At 43.5% G+C, this 26058-nt stretch overlaps 1 protein-coding gene across 2 annotated transcripts in view; it reads right to left on the bottom strand.

Annotated features, from left to right (window-relative positions):
• znf148 (zinc finger protein 148) overlaps positions 1 to 26058 on the bottom strand; it is a 62456-nt gene that overhangs the window by 5139 nt on the left and 31259 nt on the right. For both annotated transcript variants that reach the window (XM_078228192.1, XM_078228191.1), the window contains 4 exons: positions 21996 to 22121; positions 17055 to 17178; positions 14030 to 14113; positions 8888 to 9006 (listed from right to left, as the gene is read on the bottom strand). In XM_078228192.1, coding sequence (XP_078084318.1) covers positions 8888 to 9006; positions 14030 to 14113; positions 17055 to 17178; positions 21996 to 22121 — 453 coding nt within the window. The remainder of the gene's footprint in view (positions 1 to 8887; positions 9007 to 14029; positions 14114 to 17054; positions 17179 to 21995; positions 22122 to 26058) is intronic.

The following is a 26058-nucleotide window of genomic DNA, read 5'->3' as shown; positions in this document are numbered from 1 at the left end:
GGCACTTGTTCAGGTACACCGAGGGAGAATTTAGCATGGCCAATGCGCCCAACCAATACGTCTTTCAAACTATGAGAAGAAACCGGAGCATCTGGAGGAAACACATGCAGACAAGGAGAGAACGTGCAAACTCCGCACGACAGTGACCCAAGTCGGGAATCGAACCCAGGCCCCTCGTGCTGTGAGGCACCAGTGCTAAAAACTGTGCCACACAACTTACTTATCACCCCCACATTCTCATCCATATCGTTTCTAAATATCACAAACAATAGGGACGTAACACTGATCCCTGTGGTAGGGAATTTGAGGAAAGGTTTTTTTTCCACCCAGAGGGTGGTGGGAGTCTGGAATGCACCACCTGGGATGGTAGCACAGGGATCCCAGCCTCCTGTCACACAAACAGCCTTCTACCACTGCCCTCTGTCTCCTACCAGTTTTGGATCCAACTTGCCAAGTTACCCTGGATCCCATGTACTTTTACCTTCTTTATCAGTCTCCCATGTGGGACCTCGTCAAAGGCTTTGCTGAAATCCACATAAACTGCACTACCCTCATCACCTCCTCGAAAAATTCTACAAAATTTGTTAGGCATGACTTCCCTTTGTCAAAACCCATCCCTGATCAAACTTGCCTCGCCAAGTGGAGATTAATTCACTCCTTCAGAATTTTCTCCAATAATTTCTCTACCACTGATGTGAGACTCTGCAGTTCCCTGGTTTATCTCTATAATCCTTCTTGAAAAGTGGAACCACATAAGCTGTCCTCCAATCTTCCAGCACCTCCACTGCGGTCAGAAAGGAATTAAAAATTTGGGTCACCCATATTTTCTCCCTTGAATCCCACAGCAGCCTGGGATACAAAACATCCAGACCTGGAGATTTGCCCACTTTTAAGCCCGCCAAAACCTCCAATACCTCGCCACTCCCTTTGTCAAAATGTTCAAAAACCTCACAGGCCCTCTCCCTGAATTCTGTACCGAGATCCTCCTTTTCCCAAGTGAAGACAAATGTGCACCGTACCGATGTCCTCCAGCTCCAAGCACAGATAGCCCCTGTGGTCTATAATGGGGCCTACTCTTTCCCTGGCTACCCACTTCCCCCAATATACTGACAGAATATTTTGTGATTCTCCCTAATCTTACCCATCAGTGTAAAGATGGGTAACATCTTTGCTCTCCTGATTGCTTTCTTAAGCTCCTGCACTGAACTTTCTGTAGTCCTTTAAGACCTCGGCTGATTTGTTCCCTTTGTACCTGCTAAACGCTCACTTTTCTGTCTGATCCAGTCCTGAATATTCCTAGAGATCCAGGGTTCTCTGGGCTAGTTGCTCCTACATGTTGGGCCTGTCTTCTCGGCATTTCCTTTTTAAACACCCTCTACTGCTCAGTTGTAGATTTTCCCACAAGAAGCTGTTCCCAGTCTACGTTGGCCAGATCCAGCCTTATTTTAATAGAATTTGCCTTCCCCTATCCAAAACTGTTCTTCGCAGACCATCTTTTTCCTTTTTCATAATAAACTTAAATTGTATGGTATTGTAGTCGCCAAGGAGGTGATAGATAGGTGGTAGATAGGAGGTGATAGATAGGAGTTACAGGCAGGTGGTCACACCGGGGCCACGAGAGACAGACAAGTGGGTCACGGTTAGGAAGGGGAAGGGGAAAGGGAAAGGTCAGGTACTAGAGAGTACCCCAGTGGCTGTGCCCCTTAAAAATAAGTACTCCTGTTTAAGTACTGTTGGGGGGAGCAGCCTACCTGGGGGAAGCAACAGTGGCTGTGCCTCCGGCGCAGAGTCCGGCCCGGCAGCTCAGAAGGGGAGGGAAAGGGAGGATGAGCAAACTGACCACAGCACCATGGTACAGGGAGCCATCCATGTGGGGGGGGGAGAAACAAAAAATGTCGTAGAAATTGGGGATAGTACACTTTTGGATGCTGTTGGGGGGACGACTAAGCAGGGGTAAGCCATGGTGTACAGGTCACTGGCTCAGAGTCTGTCCTTGTGGCTCAGAAGGGAAGGGGGGAGAGGAGTAGAGGATTAGTCATTGGGGACTCCATAGTTAAAGGGACGGATAGGAGATTCTGCGGGAAAGAGAGAGACTCGCGGTTGGTGTGTTGCCTCCCAGGAGCCAGAGTCCGCGATGTCTCGGATCGTGTTTTCGATATCCTTAGGGGGGGGGTTCACATAGGCACTCAAGACATAGGTAGGAAAAGGGATGGGGATGTAAGGCAGAAATTCAGGGAGTTAGGGTGGAAGTTTAGGGCTAGAACAAACAAAGTTGTTATCTCTGGTTTGTTACCCGTGCCACGTGATAGTGAGGAGAGGAATAGGGAGAGAGAGCAGCTGAACACGTGGTTACAGGGATGGTGCAGGAAGGAGGGATTCAGATACCTGGACAATTGGGGCTCTTTCTACAAACAGGATGGTCTGCACTTGAACCAGAGGGGTACCAACATCTTGGGGGGGGGGAAATTTGCTAATGCTCTTCGGGAGGGTTTAAATGAATTCAGCAGGGGGGTGGGTACCTGAATTGTAGCTCCGGTGTACAGGAGGTTGAGAGTAGTGAGGTCATGGATGAGGTTTCAGAGTCGCAGGAGTGTCCTGGGAGGCAGGAAGGCGGTTTGAAGTGTGTATACTTCAACGCCAGGAGCATCCGGAATAAGGTGGGTGAACTTGCAGCATGGGTTGGTACCTGGGATTTCGATGTTGTGGCCATCTCGGAGACATGGATAGAGCAGGGACAGGAATGGTTGTTGCAGGTTCCGGGGTTTAGATGTTTCAGTAAGTGCAGGGAAGGTGGTAAAAGAGGGGGAGGTGTGGCATCGTTAGTCAAGGACAGTATTACGGTGGCAGAAAGGACTTTTGATGAGGACTCATCTACTGAGGTAGTATGGGCTGAGGTTAGAAACAGGAAAGGAGAGGTCACCCTGTTGGGAGTTTTTTTATAGACCTCCGAAAAGTTCCAGAGATGTAGAGGAAAAGATTGCAAAGATGATTCTGGATAGGAGCGAAAGTAACAGGGTAGTTGTACTGGGGGACTTTAACTTTACAAATATTGACTGGAAAAGCTATAGTTCGAGTACTTTAGAGGGGTCGGTTTTTGCCCAGTGTGCGCAGGAAGGCTTCCTGACGCAGTATGTAGATAGACCAACAAGAGGCGAGGCCACATTGGATTTGGTACTGGGTAATAAACCAGGCCAGGTGTTAGATTTAGAGGTAGGTGAGCACTTTGGTGACAGTGACCACAATTCGATTACGTTTACTTTAGCAATGGAAAAGGATAGGTATATACCAAAGAGAAAGAGTTATAGCTGGGGGAAAGGAAATTATGATGCGATTAGGGTTGGGAAGCATTTTCTGATCAGGGCCAGTGTGATCTCCTGGACTCGTTTCGATCGCCTCAGGGGGTCGGAGAGGAATTTCCCAGATTTTTTTTTCCCCCATATTGGCCCTGGGGTTTTCACTCTGGGTTTTCGCCTCTCCCTGGAGATCACATGGTCTGGAATGGGGGGGTGGGGGTGAGTTAATAGGTTGTGATGAACAAAGCATCGTAGCTGTGAGGGACAGCTCGGTGGATAGGATATTAGGATGTAGATAGGCTGGAAAATTGGGCGGGGATCCTGGATTCAGGATTCAATCCTGGACCGGGGAGCGGCGCGGACTTGGAGGGCCGAAGGGCCTGTTCCTGTGCTGTATTGTTCTTTGTTCTTTGATTAGGCGAGATTTAGCTGGCATAAGTTGGGGAAGGAAACTGCAGGGGATGGGCACAGTTGTAATGTGGAACTTGTTCAAGGAACAGCTACTACGCGTCCTTGATAAATATGTACAATGTGGAACTTGTTCAAGGAACAGCTACTACGCGTCCTTGATAAATATGTACCTGTCAGGCAGGGAGGAAGCAGACGTGTGAGGGAACCGTGGTTTACTAAGGAGGTTGAATCTCTTGTGAAGAGGAAGAAGGAGACTTATGTTAAGATGAGACGTGAAGGCTCAGTTAGGGCGCTTGAGAGTTACAAGTTAGCCAGGAAGGACCTAAAGAAAGAGGTAAGAAGAGCCAGGAGGGGACATGAGAAGTCTTTGGCGGGTAGGATCAAGGAAAACCCTAAAGCTTTCTATAGATATGTCAGGAGTAAAAGAATGACTAGGGTAAGATTAGGGCCAGTCAAGGACAGGAGTGGGAAGTTGTGCGTGGAGTCTGAAGAGATAGGAGAGGCACTAAATGAATATTTTTCGTCGGTATTCACACTGGAGAGGGACAGTGTTGTTGAGGGGAGTACCGAGATGCAGGCTGTTGGACTGGATGGGATTGATGTTCATAAGGAGGAGGTGTTAGCAATTCTGGAAAGGGTAAAACTAGATAAGTCCCCTGGGCCGGATGGGATTTATCCTAGGATTCTCTGGGAGGCTAGAGAGGAGATTGCAGAGCCTTTGGCTTTGATCTTTGTGTCGTCATTGTCTACAGGAACAGTGCCAGAAGACTGGAGGATAGCAAATGTTGTCCCCTTGTTCAAGAAGGGGAGTAGGGACAACCCTAGTAATTATAGACCGGTGAGCCTTACTTCTGTTGTGGGCAAAGTATTGGAAAGGATAAGAGATAGGATTTATAATCACCTGGAAAGGAATAATTTGATTAGGGATAGTCAGCACGGTTTTGTGAAGGGTAGGTCGTGCCTCACAAACCTTATTAAGTTCTTTGAGAAGGTGACCAAAGAGGTGGATGAGGCTAAAGCGGTTGATGTGGTGTATATGAATTTCAGCAAAGCGTTTGATAAGGTTCCCCATGGTAAGCTTTTACAGAAAATACGGACACATGGGATTGAGGGTGATTTAGTGGTTTGGATCAGGAATTGGCTAGCTGTAAGAAAACAAAGGGTGGTGGTTGATGGGAAATATTCATCCTGGAGTTCAGTTACTAGTGGTGTACCGCAAGGATCTGTTTTGGGGCCACTGCTGTTGTCATTTTTATTAATGACTTGGATGAGGGCGTGGAAGGATGGATTAGTAAATTTGCGGATGACACTAAAGTCGGTGGAGTTGTAGACAGTGCGGAGGGAAGTGGCAGGTTACAGAGGGACATAGATAAGCTGCAGAGCTGGGCTGAGAGGTGGCAAATGGAGTTTAATGCGGAAAAGTGTGAGGTGATTCACTTTGGAAGGAGTAACAGGAATACAGAGCATTGGGCTAATGGTAAGATACTTGGTAGTGTGGATGAACAGAGGGATCTGGGTGTCCATGTGCATAGATCCCTGAAAGTTGGCACCCAGGTTGATAGGGTTGTTAAGAAGGCGTACGGTGTGTTAGCTTTTATTGGTAGAGGGATTGAGTTTGAGAGCCAGGAGGTCATGCTGCAACTGTACAAAACTCTGGTGCAGCCGCATTTGGAGTATTGCGTACAGTTCTGGTCGCCATATTATAGGAAAGATGTGGAAGTGTTGGAAAGGGTGCAGAGGAGATTTACCAGGATGTTGCCTGGTATGGTGGGAAAATCGTATGAGGAAAGGCTGAGGGGCTTGAGGTTGTTTTCGTTAGAGAGAAGAAGGTTAAGAGGTGACTTAATAGAGGCATACAAGATGATCAGAGGATTAGATAGGGTGGATAGTGAGAGCCTTTTTCCTCGGATGGTGTTGGCTAGCACGAGGGGACATAGCTTTAAATTGAGGGGTGAGAGATATAGGACAGATGTTAGAGGTAGGTTCTTTACTCAGAGAGTAGTAAGGGTGTGGGATGCCCTGCCTGCAGCAGTGGTGGACTCGTCAACGTTGAGAGCGTTCAAGTGGTTATTGGATAAACATATAGATGATATTGGAATAGTGTAGATTAGAGGGGCTTTAGATTGGTACCACTGGTCGGCGCAACATCGAGGGCCGAAGGGCCTGTACTGCGCTGTAATGTTCTATGTTCTATCACTAAAATACTCCCCCAATGCCACCTCGAACACCTGTCCAGCTTTGTTCCCCAGAATTAGATCCAACATTGCGCCGCTCCTTGTTGGATCTTCTACATCTTGACACAAAAAGCTCTCCTGAATACATATCAAAAAATCCGCCCCCTCTAAACTCTTTACACTATGACTATCCCAATTAAGATATGGTTAAAGTCCAACAGGTTTATTTGGAATCACGAGTTTCGGAGCGCTGCTCCTTCACTCAGCATCTGGAGTGGGACATGAACCTACAACCTTCTGAATTAAGGCTGAGACCTAAAGGGAAAAGTGGTAAAGCCAGAGGTAAAAGTTACTGGCATCTTTTAAGAACCAATGACAAAATGTCCATAACCAATGCCTTGAAGATTTAGATAGAGCGAGCAGGGAACAGAGTTTTACTGTGCATTTGCGAGACAATTCTTTATAATTCGAATGAAATGTCAATGATTTAAAATGTTAACTCTGTCTCTCTCTTCACAGATGCTGCCAGAACTGCTGAATATTTCCAGCATTTCGTTTTATTTCAGGTTTCCAGCATCGACAGCATTTTGCTTTTGTCACATAATTTTATCCTTGTAAAAGACTTTAGCTAGACATCAGTTAGAATACAGTGCCCAGTTTTGGCCTCCTCATATAGTGGGAGACTTTGGGAAAGGTGCTGAGGGGGGAGGGGGGAGTGAGCATGTCTTAAACTCTCATTCATCTTAGCAACACAGTCCATATCATCTTCGTACACCCAGTTATAAGGTACTGGCGAGTAAAACATGCATTTTGAGAGAGAAATTGTGGCTGACCACTAATGACCACAGCATAGAGGCAGCACAGTGGCAAGCACTGCTGCCTCACAGTACCAGGGACTCTGGTTTGATTCAGGCCTTGGGTAACTGTCTGATGGATTGGCATGGGAAATGTGTGGGGTTACAAGAATAGGGTGGGGGAGAGAGAGCCTGCTTAAAGGCAAGCCTATAAAGGCAAGCATGCCATATGCCTTCTTCACCACCTTCTCCACCTGTGACGTCACCTTCAAGGATCTGTGGACTTGCACACCCAGGTCCCTCTGCGTATCTACACCCTTTATGGTTCTGCCATTTATCGTATAGCTCTTCCCTACATTATTTCTACCAAAATGCATCACTTCGCATTTATCAGGATTGAACTCCATCTGCCATTTCTTTGCCCAAATTTCCAGCCTATCTATATCCTTCTGTAGCCTCTGACAATGCTCCTCACTATCTGCAAGTCCTGCCAATTTTGTGTCGTCCGCAAACTTACTGATCACCCCAGTTACACCTTCTTCCAGATCGTTTATATTCATCTTATATTCATCCGTGGGACATGGGCGTTGCTAGCTGGCCAGCATTTATAGCCCATCCCTAGTTCCCGAGGGCAGTTGAGAGTCAACCACATTGCTGCGACTCTGGAGTCGCATGTAGGCCAGATCAGGTAAGGATGGCAGGTTTCCTTTCCTAAAGGACATTATTGAACCAGATGGGTTGTTCTGACAATCAACAATGGTTTCATAGTCATCAGTAGATACTTAACTCCAGATATGTTTTTCAATCGAATTCAAATTCCACTATCTACTGTGGCAGGATTCGAGCCTGGGTCCCCAGAATATTAGCTGAGTTTCTGGATTCATAGTCTAGTGATAATACCACTAGGTCATCGCCTCTAAATGAAAGGCGAGCTGATAACAGCTGTTTAAAATATATGTTATCCCACATTTTATAGGGCTTTAGGATACAAAAGCAAAGCTATTATGCTAATACAGAGTGGCGTTTCATTATGAAAGAGAACGAAGTCAAGAAGAAACCGAAAATAAGTTGAGTTGGGTTAATCAATTTCCAGTAAAGTCAGTAAAGGGCATAAGATTTAAGATCAGCACCAGCAGAATGGGCAATGATTCGAAGAATTATGTTTGTTCAAATGCAGACAGCAGTTAGGTCATAAAAATGCACAGCATGGAAGCTGCCACTTTGGCCTAACCAGTCCATGGTGGTGTTTATTCCTCAGGCAAGCCAACAATCTCAATCACATTCACTCACCCACATTCATCCATGTATCCAATCTAACTTGGATATTGACACACCTTATAACTAGACCAGTGAAATCCACAGCTCAACACTGCATTGAGAAGTTCCCTTTTCTCTCTGTTCCCTTATATTTATTATTTTAAATATGATCCCTCGTTCCAGGCTCAAGTACTGCCTCTGCTTTTAGCTTCCTGGTCCAAGCTTTCATAGTTTTAAAACATTACGATCACTACATGCCATAATCTGCATTGTTTTAATAAAAAGTCCCAATTTCCACCCCGACCCTCTCAAATCTTTCTTCACATTTGTATTTCCTTACACCAAGCAGCATTCCAGTGAATCCACACTGCACTCAGACTGAGGTTTCAATATTGTTCATATAGGACCTGGACTAAAGTTTTTAAAGTTTATTTATTAGTGTCACAAGTAGGCTTACATTAACACTGCAATGAAGTTACGGTGAAAATCCCCTAGTTGCCACACTCCGGTGCCTGTTCAGGTACACTGAGGGAGAATTTAGCATGGTCAATACACCTAACCAGCATGACTTTCAGACTTTGGGAGGAAACCAGAGCAACCGGAGGAAACCCACGCAGACACAAGGAGAACATGCAGACTGCACATAGAGTGACCCAAGGCTGGAATCGAACCCAGGTCCCTGGTACTGTGAGACAGCAGTGCCAACCACTGTGCCACCATGCCGTTAGTCCTTCAAGAGCTAGAATTAGAATCCAAAAAAAAGTGTTGAAAAATAGTTTTTGAAGTGAATGGAAAAAATACGGCCTTGAGGAACAAACAGGGAGACAGAAACAATGAATCCGTTTTTCAGAGAGCCAGTGTAGGTATAATGGGTTAATGGCCACCTTCTGTGCTATAGAACTTTATACTTAATCTGTGCTTCACACATTTAGCAACAAGTACATTAGTCAATTCTTACCTGGTGGCAGTATTCACACTGATATGGTTTCTCTCCACTGTGAGTGCGCTTATGCCTCTCCATATGATATTTCTGTATGAACCTCATGTCACATTCATCACATTGAAAAGGTTTTTCACCTGAAAACACCATTTCCAAATGAATACACTTGTCATCTGTTAATGTATTATTTTTACACAAATTTTAGACAGTCATTTTTGCACAAAACCCACAGTACTATAAGATGCTAGAAATCAGCATTAATTTTGAAAATGCGTATATTTTGATTGAAACTATTTTAAAAATAATACAACCTGCTATTTCGCTAATATTGTCTACTCCTAAAATAGTTCATCCCTTTCCGATAATCATTACCGTTCTGCGGATGTTGAGTGCCCTTTGGTTAGATCACCCACTTGGCCATTTATTCTTAAAACAGTTCATCCTTTTCTGATAATCATTATAGCTCGACAAATGTTGAATGCCCTTTGGTAGATCACCCAAATGGCCATTTTAAATGCGAGTCAAGAGAGCAAGCATCAGCAGGTTAACTGGAGGCATCAGACTTGAGCTGAATCCACTGTTCGCTTGCTGGACATTGATTAATTAATCAAATGACTTGCTGAAATTATTGCTGGATACACTACATGTGCACATTTACTGTGAATCGTTGTGCTGCACTAACTAAAATCAAGCTTCCATAAAACTTTAACTTTATGGGAAACAGTTGGTTAACCATGCCACTTAGAATCTATGCCTGCTAAACAAGAACATTATCGAAAACGATCAAAAATTTATAGATGTACAAATATACTAAACGAGAGGAGCAGGAACTCGTCAGCTATTGCTGTGTGCAAATTGGCTATCATGTTTGCTAATGAACAAATAAACTACACTTCAAAAGTAATTTATTGGGAAGAAGCTCTCTATCTTCACATGCACCACATGAGCCAGATGAATGTGCATGAGACGAACAAGTTAATCTGTTTAGAAATAACATTTGAAAGAGTAAATTGAGTAGCATATATTCTGAGTGACTTTATATTTACTAATGTACTGTGCAATTATCAGTCAGCTGGTTAAGGCTCTGGGTAACTGAGCCAGATGGACATCCCACATTTAGTTAGCTAATCTCAGTCAGAGTAGTCCCAAGTTTGCTACAGTTAACACTTATATAAAACACTAATTTGGATCTAGCTGGAGTATTGTGACCAATTCTGGGCCACGCACTACAGGAAAGACATGAAGGCTTTGGAGGGTACAGAAACAACGAACTGAAAAAGGAGATCAGAGAAGAGGGACTATGTGGATAGACTGTAGAAGTTGGGATTGTCCTCTTTAAAGGAGGGAAGGCTGAAAGGAAATTTGAAAGTTTACTGAGGGAGCTGCAAAGAGGTTGCAAAAGGATTTAGACAGATTAAATGGGTGGGCAAGAACATGGCAGATGGACTATAATGTAGAGAAATGTGAACATACCCACTTTGGAAGGAAGAAAGATAGAAGAATTAAATGTAAATGTGGCACTCAAGAGGAAATATGTGACCTTGTAAATGAATCATAAAAAGTTAACACATGCAGGTACAGCAAACAGCTGGAAAGCAATTGGTACTTTTAGTCTTTATTACAAAGTGATTGAAATACAACAGTAAAGTATCTTACTGCAACTGAATGGAGCCTTGGTGAGATCTCAGCTCAAGTACTGTTTACAGTTTTAGTTTCCTTATCCAAGAAAGGACATATCAGTCTTAGAGGGAGTTCAATGAAGGTTCACGAGACTGAGCATGGGGATTAGGGGACTATCCAGTTAAAGTTTATTTATTAGTGTCACAAGTAGGTTTACATTAACACTGCAATGAGGTTACTTTGAAAATTCCCTAGTCGCCACACTCTGGCGCCTGTTCAGGTACACTGAGGGAGAATTGGCCAATGCACCTAACCAGCACGTCTTTCAGACAGTGGGAGGAAACCGGAGCATCCAGAGGAAACCCATGCAGACATAGGGAGAACATGCAAACTCCTTACAGTGATCCAAGCCGGGCATCGAACTCGGATCCCTGGCGCTGTGAGGCAGCAGTGTCCACTGAGGAGATAATGAGCAGACTGGGTCTATATTCTCTACAGCTTAGGAGAATTGGGTTGACAGAGTGGGTGCTGGGTGAATGTTTCCTTTGGCTAACGACTCTAGAATTAGGGGTCTCAGTCACAGAATAACGAGTTTAGGACGGAGGCATTTAGGACCAAAGTATTTAGGACCGAAGTGAGGAAAACATTTCTCTCAGAAGGGTTATGACCCTTTAGAGTTCTCCAGCGGAGAGAGTTGTAGATGTTCAGTCGTTAAGTATATTCAAGCCAGTGATTGACAGATATTTGGATACTATGGGAATCAAGGGCTGAATTTGCATAAAAACTGGAGTAAATCCCGCTGGGTTTTTTTAAAGCAAGATTTTCAAAATTAAGCTCCCACACTTGGTACACAGAGTGCACTCACGTGAATCTCCATAAAAATCTGTGGGTGGGGCCCATCCCCACTGAAGAGGCCGGCAGCACAGCGCTGAGCGGGCCACTGTGCATGCGCCGATCTGTCATAACAGAGATCGGCACATGTGCAGTAGCCCCACACTGCTGGCTTCCCGATCGCTGGCCTGCCTCGCAATGCTGCCTCTCCAACCCCACCACACCCTGACTGCTGGCCTTCTGGACCTCCAGCCCAGATCCAACACCGCCCCCCCCCCAACCAGCTAGAGCAGCGCAGCAGGCTACGAGAATTGCCCCGAAGGAATATGGGAATTGTGTGAAAAAGAAATAGCTAAGATCGACATGATTTTATTGAATGCAGAATGGATTTAAAGGGTCAAATATTTCTTATGATGATTAGGGGTATTGAAAATCATAAAGGGCTTAATACAATGAAGTGAAATTGTTTCCAGTAGCTAAGGACCAATGACGAGAGGACAGAGATTTAAAAAGTAATTGACAAAAGTACCAGAGGGTGATGTGAGGAAAAGCTTTTTATTTTAAACACACGTGCTTATTATTTGGAATACATTCGCAAGAGGCTGGCAGGGACAGATTCAAAGGGGTTTGGATGAATATTAAGGAGAAAAAAAATCAATGATGTGGAGAAGTGGTGGGGGGGGTGGGGGAGAGGGGGTGGGAAGGGAGGGAGAGAGACAGAGACAGACAGAGCAGGACTAACCAGATTGCTCTTCGAAATGGCCAGCACAGACTTGATCAATTGAATGGTCCCCACCTGCGCTGTGCTATTCTGAGATTGTGAAGAGCTTTGGTATGTGAAAGGCACAGTTTATTTTTAATGTACTAATAACGTTCTCACAGTTTCACTAAAATGTGGCACCTGGAGTGTTTTTATTTAAAGGCTTTCTTTACATATTTTCAACGCATGCATCAAAGGAATGACGTCAAACCCATAAGGAACATCAGACTTTGAATAATACTGTAGAACCAAAGGACCAGTGAGCATGAGAAACTGGAAGAGATTAGTGTTATAAAGATTATTGGAGAAATTAATGGAATTTAAAGTTGATTAATTATCTATGCCTGATAATCTACGTCCCAGAATACTGAAAGAGTGGCTGTAGAGAGCGGATGGATTTATAGTCATTTTCCAAAATCTTATAGATTCTGGAATGGTTACTACAGATTGCAAGGTGGCAAATATAGCCCCACTGCTTGAAGAAAGGAGGAAGCAAGAAAATGGGGAACTACAGACCTGTTGGCCTCAGTAGTACTGGGGTTGTACTCCCTGGAAAGAGGGAGGATGAGGGGAGACTTAATAGAGGTGTATAAAATTATGAAAGGCATAGATAGGGTGAACGGTGGGAAGCTTTTCCCCAGGTCGGTGGTGACGTTCACAAGGGGTCATAGGTTCAAGGTGAAGGGGGGGGAAGGTTTAACACAGATATCAGAAGGACATATTTTACACAGAGGGTGGTGGGGGCCTGGAATGCGCTGCCAGGCAAGGTGGTGGAGGCGGACACACTGGGAACGTTTAAGACTTATCTAGATAGCCATATGAACGGAGTGGGAATGGAGGGATACAAAAGAATGGTCTAGTTTGGACCAGGGAACGGCACGGGCTTAGAGGGCCGAAGGGCCTGTTCCTGTGCTGTATTGTTCTTTAGTAGGGAAAATGCTGGATTCTATTATAAAGGCTGTGATAACTGGACACGTAGACAATAATGGTAGGAATGTATTTATAAAATGGAAATCATGATCGACAAACCTGATAAGAGCTTTTTTGAGGATGTAACCAGCAGAATAGATAAGATGCAAAAACAGCGGATGTGGTGTTTTTGGATTTGCAGAAGGTTTTCGATAAGGCCCCACACCAAAGCAAAATTAAAGCAAATGGGACAAGGGGTAGGACACAGCCATGGACTGAGAATTGGTCAATGGACAGAAGATATTCCCCCTCTCCATGTTTCTCAGCCTTTCAAAACTTCCTTGAAACCAACCTCTTAAGTCAGGCTTCAGAATGTTATCTTCTCTGGCTGGGCAACTATGTTCCTGTGAAGTGCGCCTTGGAACGTTTTACTACCATTGAAAGCATGAAGCGGCCAATTAAAGGAACGCATGCGCAGGAAAATCACAGGGCTGGGGCCAGGACATAATCATACTGCTGATCAGATCAGAATTTAAAACAATGGATAATTTAATAATTTACAGTATTTGCCACATCTTCCAAAATATTGTTGTAGGACAAAAGCAAATATACAAAAGATGAGCAAAAGTAATTTTTCAAGCAGTGCTAAACATTTAGATGAGCACTTGAAAGGCCATAGCATACAAGGTTACGAACCAAGTACTGGAAAATAGGATTAGAACAGATAGTGACACGATGGGCCAAAGGACCTCTTTCTGTGCTGTAAAACTCTATGCAAACTAACTTATTTTGTCTTTGAACTTAATTTCTATTATCCAATCAATATGGTCACATATGGCGGTTACTTTTTGACTCTTGACGTTTAACTGATTGGGAGGGGTGGAATAAAGAGGAAAATAGCACAAATGGACATGAAGAACTACCGCCTAGTTTGTGTTCTGCAAATGCATGCAAGAAAATATTCAGGAACAATAAACAAGATATACATATGAACTAAATATACTGCATCTTCAATCCACTATAAATTCAATCCTACTTACCAGTATGAATCTTCTCATGCCTCTGCAGCAAGTATTTCTGGATAAAACGCATGCTACACTGGCTGCACTGATACGGCTTTTCACCTACAATTAAAATGAAAACAATGTTTGGAATCACAGCAAAGAGCACCATAGTCGCAAAAAAGATGCAGGTTACCAGCTAAAGATCCCAAAATTCGCCGTAATACAAAATAAGACTTGGGCAGTGTAAACACTGGCTAAAATCACATGTCTGGGCATGTTCCGTGTTTACTAACCATACTGTACAGTGATATCGACAAAACATTCTGTATATCTAACACATTCCTCTTCAGGAGTATTATATCTGTATCCTGTACATGATGCATGAATATTAGCACGAGAACTCAGACAACGTAGAATCAAATCAATAAAACATTTGTAAATAGCTAAATTGTAATCGTAAAAAATTTTCCATTGGAAGAGGCAGAAAAACAAAGGATGAAAAATAATAATTCAATTAAATTACAAACAGAATAATAGTTTAGACGTACAACAACTTGTATCGATCCAGCAGCTTTAACATCATAAAATGTTCCGAGACACTTCACAAAAGCATTATAAAACCAAATTTGAGACTCAGCCACATAAGGTGATATTAGGGCAGAAAGCCAAAAGTTTGGCCCTGGGGTAGGATTTACAAAAGTGTCTTAAAAGGAGGAGAGAGAGGTGGAAAGGTTTAGGAAGGGAATTCCAGAGCTTAGCCTGGAGAGCTGGGGGCGGGGGTAGAGGGGGATGCAGAATTAGATGAGTTCAGGTTAGCTGGAGGGTTGTGGAGCTGGAGGACAGGAAAGTGTGAGGACATGGAGGAATTTGAAAGCATGGATGAGAACTTTAAAATCCCAGCGTTCCTCATGAAGATCAGTAATCACAGAGCTAACAGGTGATTGGGAATTGGCACAAGAAAGAGTTTTAAATGACCTCAGGCTTACACAGGCTTGTGCGGTATGCCTTGTCTGTATAGTACGCAAGAGACGATACTTTTCACTGTATGCTAACACATGTGACAATAAATCAAATCTAACAGATTAGAACATGGGAAACAGACAGAGATGCACTGAACAGTCAAACACAAAAGTGACAAAGGCACAGTTATAACAGCTGATGAGCTAAGACAGGGGCAAATGAGAAAATGTTAAAAAGGTGAATAGAGTGAGTGTGGATATGCACTCAGATGCTCAATTCAGGGTTAAATATGACACCAAGTATGCAAACAGCCTGGTTCAGATTCAATTTTTTAAAAATTCTTTCACAGGATGTGGGCATCGCTGGTTAGGGCAGTATTTATTGTTCATCTCCAATTGTCCTGGAAAAGCCTTCTTGAACCATTGCAGGCCATGTGATGTAACCCATAGTGCTATTACGGAGGGAGTTCCAAGATTTTGACCCATCAATAGTGAAGGAATGGCGATATAATGCCAAGTCAGGATGGTGTGTGCAATGCAGGAGAACTTATAGGTGGTAGTGTTACCATGCATCTGCTGCCCTCGTCTTTGGGTTTGTACGGTACTGCTGAAGAAGCCTTGGTGAGGTGCCGTAGTGCATCACGTAGATGGTATTCCCTCCATCACCGTGCATCAATGGCGGAGAGAGTGAATGTTTAGGTGGTGGACAGGGTGCCTATCAAGCGGGCTGTTTTGTCCTGGATGGTGTCAAGCTTCTTGATTGCTGTTAGAGCTGCACCCACCCAAGCAAGTGGAGAGTATTCCATTACACCCCTGACTTGTGCCTTATGGATGGTGGTCAAGTTTTGGAGAGTCAGATGAGTTACTTGCAACAGAATTCCCAGCCTCTGACCTGCTCTTGTAGCCACAATGTTTATATGGCTGGTCCAGTTCAGTTTCTGGTCAATAGTAACTCTCAGGATGTTGATCGAAGGAGTTCAGTGATGGTAATGCCATTGCATGTCAGGGGGGAGACGATTAGAGTCTCGCTGTTGGAGAAGGTGATTGCTTGGCATTTGTGTGGCAGAATGTTACTTGTCACTTGCCAAACAAAGTCTGAATGTTGTCCAAGACTTGTTACATATGGATATGGATTGCTTTAATATCTGATGAGTCACAAATGTTTTGAACATTGTGCAGTCATCAGTGAACATGACCTTATGATGGGGAAAGGATCATTTGAGTCATTGATGAGGTAGCTGATGCTGGTTGGTTTGATCAATCAGTCGAAGGGAAAGGGATGAAACCACTGGCTAGGGTACAGAGCTTGTGGCTGGGAACAAAGACAACGGGATTTCCAGTCTCCCCACAGTATGTTTTCCAGCAATGGAGGCGTCTCACCATTGGCCTCCGGCGGGATCTTCCTGACCCGTGGATGTCTACGCCGTCTTACGTGACTTGCCTGTTATGCCACCGGGGACTGCCTTCGGCAGGAATGGGAGATCCCACTGGCGGAAAGGGCCAGACACTCCAACCCAATTGGTTCGCTCTTTCCAATATTTAATTTGAGGACATTTCTCCTCATCCGATTTGACTAGTGTCAAATGAGCAGTTTGACAGTTTAGAGACAGTGGAGGGGTGGTGGTGGTGAGGTGGAGCTGGTGCTGTCAACATACATGTGGAAACCAAGGCGGTGTCTTCAGGTGATATCACGGAGGGGCAACATGCAGATAAGAAATATAAGGGGACTAAGTAGAGATTATTGGAAGACACCAGAGGTAACAGTGTAGAAAGACAAGCCATTGCAGGTGAGAATCTCTGAATACAATTAAATAGCTAAGAATGGAACCAGTACACACAGCTAGAAGACAGTATTGAGGCAGCGGAGGATGGAGTTGTCAACTGTGTCAATAGCCACAGAAAGGTCGAGAAGAACAAGGAGGAATAGTTTAGCTTTGTCAATCACATTGGATGCCATTTGTGACTTGTTACTAAGATTTACATACTGTTGTCTGCTGTCTTTGATAACTACTATATTCTCAATCAGTAAAATTCTACCAGGTTTTGTATATTTAAAAAATAGGATCTAATGAACGGGTTTATAGGTGTCAAGTGAGGTATACCTGTGTGGATAAAAACGTGTCTCTGTAAGTGGTAGTTGGTACGGAAGGCAGCATTACAGTGTTCACAAATATGAGATTTCAGGCATTTTAGCCCAAGCGATCCATCTTCATTTATCGTTAGAATCTGAAGAGAAATGATGGAGAATCAACATTCAATCTCATTCCAAATAAGATCATATCAGTCAATTTACCAAACTGCTTCTCTTAAGGCAAACCAAAGGTCCCATGCTAAAGCTTGATGTTGAAATTAAACTGTAACATATAGCTGAATGTAACTAAACTTTTTTGGTAAAACGTAATTTGCAAATTTAAACTGAATTTCTACACACACTATAGCCGGGTTTCTCCAATCTCATTCGCCACTACTGCCAGCGAGAACAGAGAATTTGGTGCTTAGCCAAAACTCCATTTACTGCAACCAGACAGGAGAAACGCAGCTGTGGGTGAGGTCGGGGAATTCTGGCCTACATCATGGAGAATTAGGGCACTTGATGCTGAAATTTAAAACTTGGGAAAGAAAAATTTTTGTACTACTAGCTAAACTACTGAACACCCAACAAATATTCAAAATTAAAAATACACTCTTATACAACGTGGTTCGTTTCAAAGCTCTTTAATATAAGCTACTTTGTTTCTTAACCCATTTTTCTCTCCTGGCTTCTGCTGAAGATGCTGCGCAAAGGTGGGTATTTTGCCCACAGGTGTCAGCAGGACTTTATCCATGTGATCATTCTTCAAGTATACGCTTCAATGGTGTCAATACAATCACAGGGGCAATACAAGCGACTCTGATCTTCTCCGAGCTCAATGTTCATACGCGGGGACACATGATGACCATGGATAATGACCAGGAATGGGAACCCTTGCTCAGTTTTCTGTTTCTTCATTGAGGAGTGCTGTAGCCAACCATAGCACCTCACTGTTTTTCATTTTCCAAATGAAAATCCTCCCTCGATACTTCCTCATTGGGCCATAACTTCCTCAGAGAGGCAATCAGTGGCATTTATTCCGCCGGGGGAGGTGGGGTTTACACTGAAGTTAGAAGTGTTTTTTTTCTCCTAACTCTTTTAGAGCAACTATAAGTGTAAAACTAGCAGAACCATCCAAAGTTACTGATTAAAATTGCTTTGTCAGATAGTTCTCAGCACAGCGCAATTGTCCAGGAGAAGTTAGCCCTTCTGGACAATTGCCAGCTAAACCCTGACCTCGGAACTTCAGAGGCATCCTCAACCCTGAAACCATTCTCAGAAATCTTTTCTGCACACACTCCAAGGCCTTCACATTCTTCCTAAAGCATAATTGCCCAGAATTGGACACACTACTCCAGTTGAGGGCAGTCCAATGTTTTATAAAGTGCACTGTAACTTCCTTGCATTTCTACAGGATCCTGTATGCCTTATACTGCTCTCTTGACCTGCTCTGCCACCTGCCAATGATTTGTGCACATATACCCCGAGATCCCTCTGTTCCTGCAGCTCCTTTAGAATTGTAACCTTTATTTTGTGTTGCATTTTCTTTGTCTTGCTAGCAAAATATTTCACTTCAAACCTCTCTGCCTTCAATTTTATTTGTCACATATCCAACCATTCCACTAGCCTGTTTATGACCACTTAACATCTATCACTTTCTTCTCCACATTTCACAACACTTACAAGTTTTGGGTCACCAGCAAATTTTGAAATTGTTCCCTGTGCACCAAACTCTAGGATCATTTAAGGGTCACTACTGTCATTACAGTAGCCTTAATGCTTGGCTGTCACGACAGTAGATGTCATGTATTTCCAAAAGGTATTTGATAAGGTGCATACAAAAGATTACCGCACAAGAGTTCATGAAGTTTAGAGCGATATATTAGAATGATTAGAGGATTGGCTAACTTACAGGAAAGAGTGTCAGGATAGATGGGTCATTTTCAGATTGGTAAACTATAACCAGCGGAGTGCCATAGGGATCAGTGCTGCTGGACCTCAACTAGTTATATTAGTGACTTGGATGAAGGGACAGATTGTATCAAGTTTGTCTGCAATACAAAGATAGGAAAGCTAGTTGAAGAGGATACAATGAGTCTGGAAAGGGATGTAGATAACTGGGCAAAAAATTATCAGGTGGAATATGTGAGGTTTTCCAAACTTGGTATGCCACAGTGATCAGCGCTGGAAGCTCTACTGTTCATAATTTATATAAATGACTTGGATGCAGGGGTTGAAGAGATGGTTGCTAAATTTAATGATGACACAAAGACAGGTAGGAAAGAGGATCCAAGGAGGCTACAGAGGTGTTGAAGTGGAAACTTTCCTGCTTCTTGACTGTGATAGAAAGACTCAACAAAATTCGTTCCGACCAAATAACTAGTCTTTATTTACGAAAGACTGCATGCAGTAGTGGCCGAAACTTGAGTTTAGAGAGCAGTTGTTACAACTTGCTAATTCCTTCTCAAGTCCGCGCTTACACAAAGAATCAGTTCAGTATTTATACATAATCATTATCAGTTTGCGTGACTAGAGCTTATTCAGGAATTCGATCAATAGTAGAATCATAAGCAATGTCATAAATAAGGGCACAACCTGCTGACCTCCTAGAACTCTTTGTCTCATCATTCATACCCTTATCTTGTCCTTTGATAGAACAGAAAAAGGTCGGTGACTCCTTCATCCCTGACCTTATCTTGTCTTACTCATATTAGGCTATGCAGAGTCAGCCTCATCAGATCTTACAGGGGTCAGGCATTTTGGAATAGCTTGGTCAGCTTTTCTTATATTGTACCAAATAGTTGACCAATTTTCCCATCGTGCAATTACTTAGTTCGTACAACTTCACAAAGGGACACGGATAGGTTAAGTGAGTGGGCAAAGATCTGGCAAATGAGATATAATGTGGGAAATGTAAAATTGTCCATTTTGACAGGAAGAATAAAAAGAAACATATTATCTAAATGGTGAGAGACTGCAGAGCTCTGAGGTGCAGATGGATCTGGGTGTCCTGCTGCATAAATAAAAGCTAGTACGCAGGTACAGCAAGTAATTGGGAAAGCTACAAGAATGTTATCACTTATCGTGAGGGGATTTGAATACAAGGTTATGTTTCAGTTGTATAGGGCACTAGTGAGACCACATTTGGAGTAGTGTACAGTATTGGTCACTTTATTTAAGGAAGGATGCAAATGCTTTGGAAACAGTTCAATTACCTGAAATGGGTGGTTTACTATGAGGAAAGATTGGACAGGTTAAGCTTGTACCTGATATAGTTTAGAAGAGTAAGAGGCGACTTGATTGAACCATACAAGATCCTGAGAGGTCTGGACAGGGTGGATATGGAGAGGATGCTTCCTCATGGGAGAATCAAGAACTACGGGTCATTGTTTAAAAATATAGGGGTCACCCATTTAAAACCAAAAGAGATGAAACTTTCTCACTCAGAGGGTCATGAGTCTTTGGAACTTTCTTCTTGAAATGATATGGAAGCAGAGTCTTTGAATATTTTATTTAAAGCAGAGATGAATAGATACTTGGTATGCAAGGGAATGATCAAGGCTAGGCGAGATGCAGATTTGAAGTTACTATCAGATCAGCCATGATCTCATGAGATGGTGGAGCAGGCTCAAGGGGCTGAATGGCTCCTTGTTTGTCTGTTGCGGGAAGAATAGAAATTCAGATCATTTAAAGGGAGAGCGATTGCAGAATTCTGCAGTTCAGAACGATCTGGGTGGCCTTGAACATAAATCACAGAAAATTAGCATGCATTTACAGGAAATAATTAGGAAGGCAAATGGAATGTTAGCCTTAATTGCAAGAGGGATAGATTATAAATGTAAAGAAGTCTTGTTACAACTTTACAGGACATTGGTGAGAACCTCTGTGGAGCACAACATACTAGTTTTGGTCTTCTTACTCATGGAACGGCATACCTGCATTGGAAGCGATTCAGAGAGGGTCCACTGGGTTGATTCCTGAGATGTTAAAGCACTATCCTTTAAGGAAAGGCTGAGTCTATATTCACTGGAGTTTAGAAGAATGAGACATGATGTTATTGAAATGTAAGATTCTGAAGGGGCTTCACAGCATAGATGCTGAGGATGTTTCCCTTCATGGAGGAATCTAGAACTGGGAGGGAGGCATGGTTTAAAAAAATAAGGGGTCTCCCATTTATGGCTGAGATAAGGAGAAATTTCTTCTCCCAGATCTTTAGTCTTTGGAATTCCCTTCCATAGAGGGCAGTGAAAGCTGGGTCATTGGATATATTCAAGGCAGGGAGTTCGGCATATTTTTGATTCAGAAGGGAGTCAATTGTTATGGGGAGAGACAGGAAAGTGGAGCCAAGGCCAGAATCAGAGCAGCTATGATCTCACTGAGAGGCAGAGCAGGCTCGACAGGCTGAATGAATTAACTCCCTTCACTGATGCTGGGTCAACATCTTGGAACCCCCTTCCGAAACATCGCTGTGGGTGAACCACATGGACTGCAGAGGTTCGAGAAGGCAGTTCACCACCACCTTCTCGAGGGCAATTGGAGATAGTTAGTAAAAATGCTGGCCTAGCCAGCAACATGCACAGCCCATGAAATATATATATATATATTTTTAATGGCCTACTCCTGCTCCTATTTATGATCATTAATGTAGAAGAAGAAAAACAGTGGTTCTAATATCTACCCTGGGGACCCACCATACTCTAGTCCAGAAAAGCAACCAATTCATCATTACCTCTGTTTCCTCACACTCAGTCAACTTCGCATCCACTGTCCTTTTCATTCCATTAGATCGGTTTGATCCATTGAACTGTGCTAAACACCCTAGGTTAGATTTCTCATCAAATGCAGGTGACAGCAATCAAACAACATGAACCACGGTGTTCCTGAACCATCTCACATCCTGCCCCCTTTTTATCTGCAGGTGTGAAAAATAGCTGGAAAATGTGCATTCGATGCAAAGTGGATTATGATTTACCTTAGAAGGAGAACGTTGCTTCCTTTTCTTTTTCTTTTGCAAATCTATTGGTTCTTTTTGTTGCCCGTTATCTTTCTTCAGTTGTCCAGTTTCTTCGGCATATTGGATTTCCTGTTTTACGTTCACCTTCAGAATGACAAAGCGGAATGGAAACCAAATTAATTCAATATTGCAGAGAATCGTGCCATGCTACTAGCACAACAGTGCTGCAAGAGTGGCAGACGTGTGTACCATCTATAAAATGCACTGTCGCAACCTACTAATGCTCACTGAACAAAGATGTGCGGCTAAAATGGGAAATTGTCCCTCAGTGTCAGGGGGATTAGCAGGGTAAATATGTGGGGTTACAGGGATGGGGCCCTGGATGGGATTGTAGTCAGTGCAGGCTCTACGGGCCGAATGGCCCACTTCTGCGCTGTAGGGATTCTATGAAACCTGCAATCTCTACCACCTAGCAGAACAAGGACAGCAGGTGCAAGGGAACACAATCATCTGTAAGCTTCCCTCCAAGCCACAAAAAACCCTAACATGGAACATCCTGCCTGCACGGTGAGTGCTGTCTCACTGACAGGAGTGCTTTTGGAGTTGGATGAACACGGAGCTATAAGGAGGTAAGTAGTCATTAAACTTGCTTTCAGGGTGAGCTTAACTAGTTCTTATTTGGAAAGTTAAAAGCTGCACTTTAATGCATTCCTGCAACAGGAATCAGCTGAGTCAGCTTTCAACTGAACTTGGCTAGTTGTTCGTACAACTAGTTAAAACCAGTTCCAGGGCTTTGTAAGTTGTGCCTATAAACACAGAGGCCTCAGGGTGCTGCTCTGCCTGCACGGTGAGTGCTGTCTGACTGAGGGGGGCGCTTTCGGAGTTGGGTGAACACAGGGAGTTAGGTTAAACAGGCAGCAGAGGCTACAAGCGAGAGTGCTGATTGGTCAGTATGTGTTTTTTCTTTTTGCTCTTGGCATTGTAGGTGTTGTACATTATTATAGTGTTTCTGTGTAATTTCTGTGGTTTATAGTTTGAAAAGGTTATACTCGGTAGTAACAAGGAGCAGGAAAGAGAATTGGATATAATCTAAAACAAAACATCTTTCAAAAGTTTAATTTAAAGGGGTAAGACATGACAGCAGAGCTCCAAGCCGTGGTTTGCTCCTCTTGCTCCGTGTGGTAGGCTGGGGACAGTTCCAGTCCCCTGGGTCAGCTTGTGCGCAGGAAGCGTCTCCAGCTACAGCTCCTGGAAGCTCGTGTTTCCGAGTTGGAGCGGCGGCTGGAGACCCTGTGGAGCATCTGCGAGTCAGAGTGTATTGTGGATAGCACGTACAGAGGGGTAGTCACACCGCAGGCTCAGACTCCACAGGCAGAAAGAGAATGGGTGACCACCAGACAGAGCAAGAGAGATGGGCAGGTAGTGCAGGAATCTCCTGTGACCATTCCCCTGCAAAACAGATACACCGCTTTGGATACTGTTGAAGCGAATGACCTCTCTAAGGAAAGCAGCAGCAGCCAAACTCGTTGCACCATGGTTGGTTCTGCTGCAGAGGTGAGGGGTAAAAAGTGTGCCAGTGCAATAGTTATAGGGGATTCAATTGTAAGGGGAATAGACAGACATTTCTGTGGCCGCAAACGAGACTCCAGGATGGTATGTTGCCTCCCTGGTGCTAGGGTCAAGAATGTCTCGGAGCGGCTGCAGGACATTCTGAAGGGGGAGGGTGAACAGCCAGTGGTTGTAGTACACGTTGGTACAAATGACATAGGTTAAAAAAAGGGATGAGGTCCTAAAAGCAGAATACAGGGAGCTAGGAAGAAAGTTAAGAAATTGGACCTCAAAGGTAGTGATCTCAGGATTACTACCAGTGTCACGTGCTAGTCAGTAGAAATGAGAGGATATATCGGATAAATATGTGGCTGAAGAGATGGTGTCAGTGGGAGGGTTTCAGATTCCTGGGGCATTAGGACTGGTTCTGGGGAGGTGGGACCTGTACAAATTGGAAGGGTTACACCTGGGCAGGACTGGGACTGATATCCTGGGGAGAGTGTTTGCTAGAGCGGTTGGGGAGGGTTTAAACTAATATGCCAGGGGGATGGGAACCTATGTAAGGAGTCTGAGAAGGAGGGAGCAAGGACAAAATGTGGAGAGAAAGTTCCAACTACATCAAAAATCAGGAAAAAAGTTAAAAGGAAGGAGAACTCAGGAGATGTTATTAATGGAAGTGTTAGAATTCAAAAAGGGAGTTGAATATCCAGGGGTATCAAACTGTTCGGAGGGACCGACAGGAAGGTAAGGGAGGTGGTCTAGCTCTGATATTTAAGGATGACATCAGGGCGGTAGTGAGAGATGTTCTAGGTTCTATGGAAAAAAGGTTGAATCCATTTGGGTGGAAATTAGAAATAGTAAGGAGAAAAAGTCACTGATAGACGTAATCTATAGGCCACCAAATAATGACATCATGGTGGGGCGAGAAATAAACAAAGAAATAACTGATGTAAAAATGGTACAGAAATTATCATGGGGGATTTTAATCTACATATCAATTGGTCAAACCAGGTCGGTCAAGGAAGCCTTGAGGAGGGGTTCATAGAATGTATCCGCAATAGCTTCCTTGAACAGTATGTAATGGAACCGACAAGGGAGCAAGCTATCCTCGATCTAGTCCTGTGTAATGAGACGGGAATAATTCATGATCTCTTGGAAGAAGTGATCACAGTATGGTTGACTTTAAAATACAGATGGAGCGTGAGACGGTAAAATCCAATACCAGTGTCTTGTGTTTAAACAAAGGAGACTATAAAGGGATGAGGGAGGAGTTGGCTAAGGTAGACTGGGAGCAAAAACTTTATGGTGGGACAACTGAGGAACAGTGGAGGACTTTCAAAGCGATCTTTCACAGTGCTCAGCAAAAGTATGTACCAGTGATGAGGAAGGACTGTAGAAAAAGAGATAATCAGCCATGGATATCTAAGGAAATAAAGGAGGGTATCAAATTGAAAGAAAATGCATACAAAGTGGCAAAGATTAGCGGGAACCTAGAGGATTGGGAAATCTTTAAAGGTCAGCAGAAAGCCACGAAAAAAGCTATAAAGAAAAGTGAGGAGGATTATGAGAGTAAACTAGCTCAGAATATAAAAACAGATAGCAAAAGTTTCTACAAATATATAAAATGAAAAAGAGTGGCGAAAGTAAACATTGGTCCTTTAGAGGATGAGAAGGGGGATGTAATAACTGGAAATGAGAAAATGGCTGAGCCATTGAACAGGTATTTTGTGTCGGTCTTCACAGTGGAAGACACAAATAACATACCAAAAATTGATGACAGGAAGGCTATGGCAGGTGAGAACCTAGAAACTATCACGAAAGAGGTAGTGTTGGGCAAGTTAATAGGGCTAAAGGTAGACAAGTCTCCTAGTCCTGATGGAATGCATCCCAGGGTACTAAAACAGATGGCGGGAGAAATAGCAAATGCACTAGTGGTAATTTACCAAAATTCGCTGGACTCTGGGGTGGTTCCCGCAGATTGGAAAACAGCAAATGTGTCGCCACCGTTTAAAAGAAAGAGGTAGACAAAAGGCAGTTAACTATAAGCTGGTTAGCTTAACTTAATGTTTGAATCCATCATCAAGGAAGAAATAGCGAGACATCTGGATACAAATTGTCCCATTGGTAAGATGCAGCATGGGTTCATGAAGGGCAGGTCATGTTTGACTAATTTGGTGGAATTCTTTGAGAACATTACATGTGCAGTGGACAATGGGGAACCTGTGGATGTGGTGTATCTGGATTTCCGGAAGGCATTTGACAAGGTGCCGCACCAAAGACTGCTACATAAGATAAAGATGCACAGTGTTACAGGTAATGTATTAGCATGGATAGAGGATTGGTTAACTAACAGAAAGCAAAGAGTGGGGGTAAATGGGTGTTTTTCTGGTTGGCGATCAGTGACTCGTGGTGTGCCTCGGGGATCAGTGTTGGGACCGCAATTGTTTACGATTTACATAGATGATTTGGAGTTGGGGACCAAATGTGTATCAAAATTCGCAGATGACACTAAGATGGGTGGAAGAGCAAAGTG

The sequence above is a fragment of the Mustelus asterias genome, chromosome 14 (assembly GCF_964213995.1).
Source record: "Mustelus asterias chromosome 14, sMusAst1.hap1.1, whole genome shotgun sequence".
NCBI lineage: Eukaryota > Metazoa > Chordata > Chondrichthyes > Carcharhiniformes > Triakidae > Mustelus > Mustelus asterias.
The sequence above is the reverse complement of the archived record's forward strand: the minus strand, read 5'-3'. Positions and strand labels throughout refer to the sequence as shown.